Source organism: Plectropomus leopardus, chromosome 3 (assembly GCF_008729295.1).
Source record: "Plectropomus leopardus isolate mb chromosome 3, YSFRI_Pleo_2.0, whole genome shotgun sequence".
NCBI classification, from domain to species: Eukaryota; Metazoa; Chordata; class Actinopteri; order Perciformes; family Serranidae; genus Plectropomus; species Plectropomus leopardus.
The window spans coordinates 18767705-18778447 of NC_056465.1; the positions used below are offsets into that span (position 1 = coordinate 18767705).

General features: G+C 37.1%; 2 protein-coding genes across 2 annotated transcripts; one reads left to right on the forward strand and one right to left on the reverse strand.

Moving 5' to 3' along the window:
• Positions 1–2022: 2022 nt before the first annotated feature.
• dynlt2b (dynein light chain Tctex-type 2B) lies at positions 2023–5670 on the reverse strand. The gene is made up of 5 exons (XM_042483905.1): positions 5535–5670; positions 4864–4997; positions 4156–4225; positions 3378–3441; positions 2023–3266 (listed from the first exon to the last, which is right to left on the reverse strand). Exons 1-5 carry the CDS (start codon positions 5579–5581, stop codon positions 3219–3221), a joined length of 363 nt encoding a protein of 120 aa, XP_042339839.1. The 5' UTR covers positions 5582–5670; the 3' UTR covers positions 2023–3218.
• Positions 5671–7936: 2266 nt separating this feature from the next.
• On the forward strand, positions 7937–9537 carry LOC121941136 (receptor-transporting protein 3-like). Its single transcript, XM_042483858.1, has 2 exons — positions 7937–8168; positions 8906–9537. Exons 1-2 carry the CDS (start codon positions 8026–8028, stop codon positions 9234–9236), a joined length of 474 nt encoding a protein of 157 aa, XP_042339792.1. The 5' UTR covers positions 7937–8025; the 3' UTR covers positions 9237–9537.
• Positions 9538–10743: the final 1206 nt, after the last annotated feature.

Sequence of the window (10743 nt, forward strand, 5' to 3'; positions counted from 1 at the left end):
CCATCCACCAGTTATTACGCGCTTTTACAATTTGCACATAATTTGGAAAAGAAAAAGTCAAAATTACACAAGGATGTTCAACTGACGTGGAAAAGTTGATGTAGCAATAAAAATAATGTGATGGAAAAGGACTTAGCAAATAAATCACTACACATGAGGCATTTTACCTAAACATCAAGCTTCTGTTCTGCTAAAGAGATGAAAAACTGCAGCGGACAATAAATGCATATCAGCAGGGAGTAATGAGGAGACTACCTCAAATGACTATGAAACAAACATAAATGTATCTTTATTTCTGGCTTATGGTTGTGTTTGGGTTATTTTGTGGGTCTCTTTCCCTTTCTGCTTTGTGGCCTGCAGCCTCTCTGCAGAAAGGTCCTTGCTTGTTTAATGTGTATATTTTGGACTCACTATGCAACCAGTGGCAGACTCAGTCATGGACCAGTAATGGCCAAGGGCATGACCGTGAGGGAACAGAGAATTGTGTTAGTGGAGGCAGAAGTTGTGCTTGCATCAGCTAATGAGCTATCAGTTTCCAAATCAATCTCTGATTGAAACTCCAGCAGATGACAAATTGCCTGAAGAGGGAGATACAAAGAGATGTAGAGACTAGAGAAGGTCAAAAAACTCATTAAGAATAAAGTCAGGAAAGTGGTCAAGCAAAGGAACAAAAGAAAGCTCTCAAGATAGACTTTTGGATGTCTTTCTAGTACGACCACTCTTCCAAAGTGACTCAGCTACAGTACAATGTATCAGCACAGCAGCCCCTTAAAAGCCACAATTCAATTGACCTTTCAGGCAGCCTTCACCAGAAAGACTCCAGGGTGAGGGCAAGAAGTGCCTGCAACATGCAAATACTTATATCACTGGCCCTCATCCAATTCGATCAATTTACATGCCAAAGACAATTATGGTGCACTTCCACACCGCCATCATCACGTCCATCCTCACCTCCTCAGTCAGTCTGGTACGCTGCAGCCACAACGAGGGACAAGAACAGGTTGCAGCTTATCATCTGCGCTGCAGAGAGGGTGACTGGCTGCTACCTGCCATCCCTCCATGACCTGTTCACCTCCAGGGCCCTGAGGCGTGCTGGTAAAATTGTGGCAGAACCCTCTCATGCCAGACAAGAACAAAAACCTCACGCCTTAATAACAGTTTCTTCCCCACTGCTGTCACCATCATGAACGATACCCGCCCCCCTTCACATGACACGGGCTGTAATCCAGCCCCAGAGCCTGGTAACATCATATCAATATTAGGCTAAATCAGTTTTCATGCGTTACATTAACGCACACTGTATTGGACTTTAGTCTGTCTGTTCAATTATTTATTTAGACTGCAGATAATTGCGCTGAAACTCCATCTTCTCCACAACTGTACGATTCCTCTATTGCACCTTTCTACATACATTTTGTGTTCTTTATATTCTGTTTCATTTTATATTTTTAAATTGCTTCTAGATTTTAAGCTTATTTCTTATACTATTTAAATGCACTATTTTTATTCTACCTTTATGTTAATTGTTTTGCACCAGAACACCAGGTCAAATTCCTTGTATATGTAAATGTACTTGGCCATAAAACTGGATTCTGATTCTGATTTAAAGAGAATTGTGCTTTTGGAAAAGGTCTTGCTGCTGACATATGGTAGACAGATATTTGATGAGGTTGTGCAGAATGTGAAAAAGGCAGCCAACCCTTACAGCCAACAAAGCTGTCAAGTTTTTTTGGGGTTGTTTTTTTTCAATCTCTGAAACCATTAACACTTGTAGCCAAGGCACTTACCGAGTGTGCTAAACTAAAGACATCCTGTCAGCCTAACACTCAGTTTGTTATTTAATAACACACTGCAAACTGTGAATATTAATTTCTATATTGCTACACTATTTTTCCAACAAGTAAAATGTCACCATAAAAGCAATGCTATTGTACTAAAACTACAAAACTAAAAAAAAAAAAGTATTACAATTGTCAGATTAAACATAACATTAATTAAAAATTAAAATATTGCCATTGAAAAGTACTGCTTTAAAGCAATAAATGTATAAATAATATCTTAAATATGATATTTCTGTGACAGTCCTTGTTTTCATGCCTAGCATGAGTCCCACAGCATATTGTGACTGTTGAAATATAATGGCCATGGGAAGAAAAAAAAAATCCAATCTGGATAACTTCAGGTGGCATCTCATGTGAAGTCTTGCCTGGTGACAAATCCAACATTACAAATTTAGCTCAAGCCGGGAAATTCTGTGTGGCTAGAAATGTTTCTGTAGGCAGTTGAATGTTTAAAATCTTTTCAGTGATGTTTTGATTTATTTATGACAAATGGTTAATGTGATAATGTATTTTATAATATTGTGGTGTTACATACAATGTATATAGGAAATAATGTTTATGATAACAGTAGCTGACACGTATTTGAAATACTGGGCATTTGATACTGAAACAAAATTTTAAATGTTATAGTCTTAAAAAATACCAAGCTAGCTCACTTCTGTGTTAGATAGTTGTTTGCTCAATAGGACGTCACCAACAGATGTCACAATCATAGTGTCAAATCAAACTAAGAGTTGATCTAATTTTTAAGGACTCCAATAATAGCAGAAAGAGGCAACAATATAAAAGGGATGAGCAGAATGAAAGTGGTGATACGCTAGATAGACAATGGTTCAATTTCTTCTTTAGTCTTTCCTGCTCCTGTATAATTTCAGTGTCTCTCCAACAGCAATCTGCTGTCCTGATATTTATAATCAGAGATAAATACTGACCTCTACTGTAGCTGCTGTGCAAAGTTAACCCCTTAAAGTGCAGTACAAATATGCACTCCACTGCACTGCAACAGCTGTGATCAAAAGGATTCTACTAATCTACCAGATCTGGTCACACACAATAATATGTTTCTGGAAATGTTGCTGAAGACACTTTTAAACTGTTATCCCTTCAGTGTTAACAGCTGGTCACTTTTCTAAGAGGCTTCGGTCTTCAATAATCATCTTGTCTGGTTAGGAAATCCTGATGAAATCCTAATTTTGAAAATCACTATAGCAACAGAACAGGTCGCTCGTCTTGATCTCAAGATGCAGCAGTTACGTACACGGTTACTTCAGTTCAACGCACCGTGGACCCAAAGTGCTGACGGTGAGCAGTCTCAGTTGGACGTGCGCCTCACATCTTTTGATCTGAAAGACTTCTCTGTCATCCATCCTCTTGTCTTCAGTAGTAATAGCTTCCGAAAACTGCCACCACACAGAACAAGCTGTCCTGCACCCAGAGGTAAAACAGTTAATTAAAAAATATATATTTCTGTCTGAAGAAATCTAATCCCCCTAACACACACACAGCAATTTGAGTGAGCAGAATAAAGAAACCTACGTTCATGAATACATCTTCTGTGTAGCTGTCTGTGTCAGCATCCCACAAACACCTTGAAGACATCCTGGCAAAACACATAAGAAGGTCGTGGATTCATTTTATTCTGACCTGCTTCCTAAAAGCCTACTACAGTGTACGGCAATCCAGAGGAGGACCCCTCAAATCAACACTATTTTTATGATATTTACAATATATGTTGTTCAAACTTTGTTCAAACTTTGTGGTATATGTGATAGCCTTGCATATGTCCATGAGGTAGGAGGAGTATTATAAAAACTTTTTAGAAAAAATGAATCTAATAAAACGCTACCAAACTACAGTCACAAAAATGAGTTGAGTCAGTACCTTTCTGATAGATAGCTACTTATGAATGATAGCTACTAATGCTGCTTGAATAATGCTATTTTGAAACAGCAGTAAGACTCTCACTTGATAGGATTACTGATGACAAATGCAAAATGCAGCTGCAGGATAGCAGTGAGGTAATATGAATCTTGCTACAGTAATGCAATCAGTGATTCAGCCTAATATAGTGCTATTTTTTCATTGCTGGTTTATTAGCTTACAGCTTAAGCAAGCCAACAACATATGCATCCTTTTAATTTGTATGAATTTTTCTTCTATTGCTAAAGACTTATTAATAAAATACTGCTGGGAAGAAGAAGGGTTGATGATATCCAATCTCTGGAAGCCTCTCACTTTCACTCTTATAGTATATGGTAGTTTTACAAATTGTTTCAGCTATATTTTTGTTTACCACTACCAAATGAACACTCACTTGACTCCTTGTCCTCGTTGTTCTCCGATGACCACCTGCACAACAAGCTTATATCTATCAAACCCTGCATCTGTTGAAAAAGAGGAATGAGTTGTAATGATGTACATCAGTAATTGTGCAACATTCTGCAGAGACAGTGCAGGGATGAGTAGAAATATGCTGTAGTTCGTGTGCGGCATTTAGTTCAGTAAAATATTTTACTTGTATAACTTGTTCTAATGGAAGGAGTGTTGTTATTGACTATATTTTTAATGACAAAAAAATGTACTGTTGCACTGTTTCATTAATCTTAAAACTTCTGGCTACATTTTTTTATTCAGCAGAGTCACATTAAACCTCATTCCTTCTGTGGATTCAGCATGACTTTGTACTGACAGCCACACCAATCACCAAAAGTTTGCTTTATAATTTGCAGTGATATCTTTAGTCTGTTGCCTTAAGGATCAAACAATAGTTTTTTGTGTGTGTTATACTTGCTGTGCATTCAGTCAACAGCAGGTTAAGTATGCAGTTCTGTTGCAATTTCACTGGTAGACTGAATATAAAATCAGAGTCACACTCCTGTTTTGTTACTGTATGCTTTAATGTGTATCTGGTTGACCATGTTTATCTGTATTCTAGTAATTATTTAGAGTAATACTTAACATAGACAACAGTAATTGGGTGCTTTTGAGTTGTAACACAAAACTGGGAGAAAATATCACTCACTCTTCACTTTGTCCTTGATGCAGTCTGCCAGGGACCTGGACAGCTCGGGGACTTCCTCTGGGTCGTATTGCATCCCAGAAAGTCTCTCCCTCACAATTTCACGGACACACTCCTTTACAATGGCTGGCTTAAACCTGGAGGATTTAACAGTGAGCAACAAGGCAGGACATCAGCTTATAGGTCACAATGGCCAAAACTCAGCAGCCTCTGTCAGTGTAGGTGAAAGAGCTGCAGAAATGTCTTAATAAATGATATTATATTAACGGTCCACACTGCACTTGAGTTATACGTCCCATACACTGAAGCGTATATTCTATATTTACAGTATTATACAGTACTTTGCATATACTTTATGTGTGAGTGACTTCATAACATAGTTGAAGCAGATAAGTGTTACCCACATTGTCCTCACAGCTAAATTAGCGTTAAGCGGCCTCTAGCTAACTAACATAATAGTATTAAAGACATACTGTCATTTGCAAACATAACCACGTCATCTTGACTATCGCCAGTCTATTTCCTTACGGTTGGCACTAATGGTTTAGTTTCTGTAGAAAATACCTACATAGTGGCAAACTTATCTTAGCAAACATATCGTTAGCAATGAACTCGCTGGCTAAAAGCTAACTTTATCTGCCACGAATGACATTTAACCCCTTTGACTAACTCACTTGTCCTGGTGATTAGGTCGTATGAGGTATGTATCGGACCCCTCCATCGCATGTCAATGATTTTAACGCGGGATTCAACAAACGAGACTGGAATAAAGGAGCCACGCCGTTGCTAACAAGCTAATCTCTGCAGAGTTTCTTCAGTTACCATAGCGACGTATTTTTATCGTTTCCGGTTTCAAAATAAGAGTATGGTAAATAGTGTGTGTACTGGCGGACTCTAACCAGCATTTTGTTGTATTTTTCTGTCCCAACTATATCCCTAATGTATGAGAGGAACGAAAATACCTACTTCTTGTCATTTTTCACATTTTTTCCTTCTCAGACAAGGAAATCCTTGCCCACGAAAAAGTCAATACTTCCGTCATTTCTTTCACAATATCGCCTTCCTTTCAGTCCCACGTATGGTATGAAACCTTTTCATGCCATTGTCCTCTAAACTGTCCCCATTATCTTCATCATTTCTTTCACATCGCACCAAATTCTGATCCTCTCTATGGGCTCTGGATCCATGTCTCTTAAGCACCTTTGATATATATTTTTTTTAACGTGTCTTTCTTTTTATTCCTTTTTGGGGAGCAGCATAAGCAGTCATTGCTCTTCTAGCTGCATTTAGAGATTATTTCCCACTTTACCCCCAACCATGATATCCCTGAGTCCAGCACAGGTATCCAACAGCATACCATGGTGGTGCCTATTCACTGCTCTCTTCACCTTGATTTCTGAACATCTCTGCTTTCAAGGCCTCATCAACTTCAACCTAATGAGACATGTTCTGATTGGCTTTGATGAGACGGTGGAGTCAATTCACTTTGCTCTTCATCCTGATTTCTGAACTACTATGCTTTCAAGGTCTCATCAACTGCAGCCAAATGAGAACAGGTCATTTAGTTTTACTTACCAAAGAAAAGTACCATAAGTGCTATGATTTCACAGTACATTTTTGAGCTCTCTCAGTCTTTATAGGCTAGTGTCAGGGAAATGACTATCCTGGCACATCCTTACCAATCAAATCTTTTTTTTTTTTTAAATCAGGTATCTTATAGGCAAATATCTGCATGCAAAACTATCTGCATGATTACAGGATTTTCTCTGAGTTGCACCATCCAACATCTACATTAGCTAAATGCAGAGCCGACCTGCAACAGGAAGTCAAACAACACAAATCCAATAATTCTGTAATCTACATAAAGATGTATTTGAATAATTAAAGGGACTCATTTTGAATTCCAGATCAATTTGGCTTGTGCCAAAAAGCCAGAGGGGTAAACACTGTGTTCTCATTTTAATTGTTTGATAATATTGCAACTAACGATTGGACTGATCATTACATTCAGTATTGATTGTCATCATCTGTGGGCCCTTGACATGGTATGAATTACAAATAGCAGTAATTGAATTACTCTGTGTTCTAACATTAAACCTGCAGAGGTTAATTGGCCATTAATGTGTTTATTGGTTTGTTACAATGAGTTGTTGACAAATTTCTACATGCATAATCCTCATGGAAGCAAGCACAGGTTTATGAGTTTATTGTTTAATGTTGCAGTTCTCTCACTGATGACTGAAGGTCAGGACTCAGGATAATCTGTAAACAGAGATGGCAACCATGATATTGGCATTTTACGAGAATATTTCATTACACAATTAAGCTCTAATACTTCTGTTTATGGTTTGAAATGAAACCATGAACAGGAGAAGAAGGTAAATGTTTTAGGAGCTACAAATTCTTACTATAACAAGGATGATGACATGGGATCACTTACGATGAAGTATATTTACTTCTGCAAAATGATGATGTCACTGTGTAAAATTATAGTAAATATTAGTAGTTTCATTTCCTACAAAACAGAGCAAGACAGCAATATCACCAGCAAGTGGCAGTGTTGCATTAAAACAGGAAAACGTTTCAGTTTCATTTATCGTGAAGTCATCCACTGGTGAGTGCACTGAAGCTCTTATGTAACACAGTTAATTCAAACTAATCACATTTCTTATGTATGTGACACTTTAGTAAATGAAAAATTAACTTTCAATTAAATTCAAGTCAATTAAAATCATACAGCTCCCAAACACACAAATGAGTTGCATTTTCAATATATGGGCTTTTCCGCCAATTTATTGGTCAGTGTAAGTAAACGAGCCGTTTTCTTGTTTTTCATGCAGTTCAGTCCCCTCTGAAAACAAATTATACTTTCACACCCTGACCTTTATTTCTGTGCATAAACAAGTTATCCAAAAATTAGACAGTCAAGTGATCAGTGTAACATTTGCTCCAGCAAAACAATCTTTTCATTTCCCATTCTGGACCCGAAACTTAAGGAAATCAGATTTTCACTTTAGGTTTCATTTTCTCCAAACTCTCTGTAGGAGATGCTATATTAAGACAGCCCAAGCAGGGTGAGTCATTCTCCCAAGTTGTTTGGATATTGTGCAGATCAGCTGTCAGTGTTTTGTGTCGTCTCTCTTCAGCACCACTGGCACCAACAGGATGACACAGCACGAGTGGTCGCGCCTCTTCCAGATTACATCTACGAAGCTCAAGGACAACTGGAGTTTGGAGTTGGATGAAAATCTTGTGCACAACTCCCAAAGACCAGGCTGGAAGAAGTGTATTGTGAGCACTGGTGGAAGGTCAGCAGTAACTACTGTAGTTAAGAATAATGCATGAATTAGGTTGTGGGGACAAAAAATTCAGTTATTGCAATTGACTCATGTTGTGAACCATCCCGTTTTAGAGTACAGTTTTTTCTGTTAAGTAAGGGTTTGGTTAGGATTAGGGATTGAGCCTAGATTTATATTGAACCTTTGAAATCTGCATCAGCATCACTTTACTTGTGCTGCTGTCAGACGCCTTTCACATGTATTTAAGTGTTTGAACCCTGGGTAAATTGGTGCAATTTCTTTGTAAAGCATGGGGGTTAGCAATAAGTAACTTAATAAGAAATGTTCCACAAATTGCAAGAAATTAGTAGATTTAGAAAATTGTTCTTAAAGAGCAAGTGAAAATATCCAGGGAAAAATAAGTAAAAATAAGAAAAAAAAATAGAATTCTCATAATTGAATACTACTTTTATGAACTTATTTTAATTTGCAAAGCAGTTTTTGCGGATTATTAATGGGTTTTTCTTTTTTTTTTTTCTTGTAGTATTTAGTTATTTCTTGCTAATTTTGGGGTTGTTGCCTTCTTCCCCTTTAGCTCCTCCTATTTACTTTTTACACTGGCTCCAGTCTTGCAGCATTATTTATCCCGATAGTTAATGATGTTGGCCAGCCATCTGACATTAAAACCTACACCTAACTTAAACTGAAGTTTCCAGAGTAAGTTTGGTTGTTTGTCATTTTGTTAAAGTGCCTCTTTCATTTTCAAGGTTCAGATGCACCAAGTGTGGAAGAGGCTGGTCTTCTAACATGGTGAGGGTGGTCTGCCACATGCGTCTGGCGTCGGGGCAGGGCTTCGTCAAGTTGAGGCCCTCCCGTCAGAACTGCAAGGAGTGCACTGATGGTCCAATGGAGGAGCCCAGTATCTCCTCTGACAACATCAAAACCCTGCTGAAGAATGTTGTGGAGAAGATCAGAATAAAATGCTATAATGAATACATGGGCAATACAAACAGGCCTTTCAGAAGCTTTGACACCAATCGTCCCCATGAGCCTGCCCATTGTGAGGCCTGTATGCAAGGCATCTGTCCAAAGCGTTGAGCTTGTGTTGCATTTTGTTTCTTATAATGTTTTATGCCTCAGCTCATGTTCGCAAAGCACCAGTTGTGGAAGACTTTACTTCCTTCCATTCTGTTACATTGTACTGTATGATATCCAAGTGGATGTAAGCGTTCATATTTGTCCTTGTTGGATTTTTTCTTGCTGTGAATCTTGTTAAAATGTGAATTTTTGTGCTCAAATTATTAAGCCACCCTTCTCATGAGCTACACTTAACATTGTTATAGATTTTGTTGTTGTTCCAGTAAAAAGCTTATAAGCAATAAAGTAAATGCTTTTGTGATATGCAGTGAGTTGTTATTTATATCAAGTAGTCACTTGGTAAACTGGTAGGTAAACTGATCTGTTAACAACACTTAAATATTAGCAATAAGATTTGGACATATGCAGGTAAGAATTGTAGAAAATGGGATATTGTACATACATATATACAGTATATACATGCATGGGTGACTCTTTGACTTATTTTTGTTTCCCTGCTAGAAACAAGAAAAACAAAATTATTTTTCATTTTTGTGACAGGGAACACAAAAATTAAATGACGTCAGGCATTATTTTTATTTTACATTAATAAGTGTTTTTTTTTTATTTTGGATCTTTTTTTGTTTTTTTATAATCTAATATAAACTTTAATTACACATAAATACCCATTTTAATGAAATGTCTAATGTGTTGTAAGACATATTACTATTTTGTTTCTTTTATTCATAAAAAGAACATATGTCCCTTGAGGTTACTGTCATTTCCACCAAAATTCCACCAGGTAAATTTTTGTTGATTCAAAAATATCTTTATGGGCTGCAATATCCAGACAGCTCTTTTTTGTCTTTCTTTTAAATCCTGAATAATCAATAAAACAGCATTTTATGTTGTCTATTTTGTGTATATTTAATGCCAATGTTAAATCAGACATATCACTTTTCAAAAGTGACAAAATGTAATTTCCACAAAAGTGATTATCACTTTGTTTACTGTGATGGAAATGACATTTTTTAATGTTTTAGATTTTCTCAAAGTTTGCAGACCAGATGGACCTGTGTTGAAGAATAACTGCGTAGAAGACAAGGCAGCATAGCACCAGCAAGTGGCAGTGTTGTGAGAATGCAAGAGGAAACACTTCAGTTTCCTTTCTCTTGCAGACCTCTGTAAGTGATTGCTCAGAGTTTCTCTGAAACACATGAAGGCAATAATTATATTTTAATTAATCTACGCTTTACATACAAACACACATATGTTGGATGATTTAGTAAATGAAAGGTTAACATCCAGTTGATGATAATCATAACCCTAACTATTCAGACACACACACATAGTCTTCAGCGTCTCTTCATGTAGTAATTAAAAAGTCTATTGAATAAAGTTTTGATCTGTCATCTGCCATCAAAGCAAACTTGTTATCCCTAATTCCATTCAGAATACAAAACTAGACCTGAAACTTAAGGAAACCACGTGTCCACTTTAAGTTTCATTTTCCCCAAATAAATGGCCA

Excerpts from the sequence above, each read along its gene's own strand:
- dynlt2b (XM_042483905.1), bottom strand. The coding sequence starts at position 5,581 with ATGGAGGGGTCCGATACATACCTCATACGACCTAATCACCAGGACAA. Across the intron at positions 4,998-5,534 it reads CGACCTAATCACCAGGACAA|GTTTAAGCCAGCCATTGTAA; the intron begins GTGAGTTAGTCA and ends TAAATCCTCCAG. Across the intron at positions 3,267-3,377 it reads CAGAAGATGTATTCATGAAC|GACAGCTTGTTCTGTGTGGT; the intron begins GTAGGTTTCTTT and ends CTCTGGGTGCAG.
- LOC121941136 (XM_042483858.1), top strand. The coding sequence starts at position 8,026 with ATGACACAGCACGAGTGGTCGCGCCTCTTCCAGATTACATCTACGAAG. Across the intron at positions 8,169-8,905 it reads ATTGTGAGCACTGGTGGAAG|GTTCAGATGCACCAAGTGTG; the intron begins GTCAGCAGTAAC and ends TTCATTTTCAAG.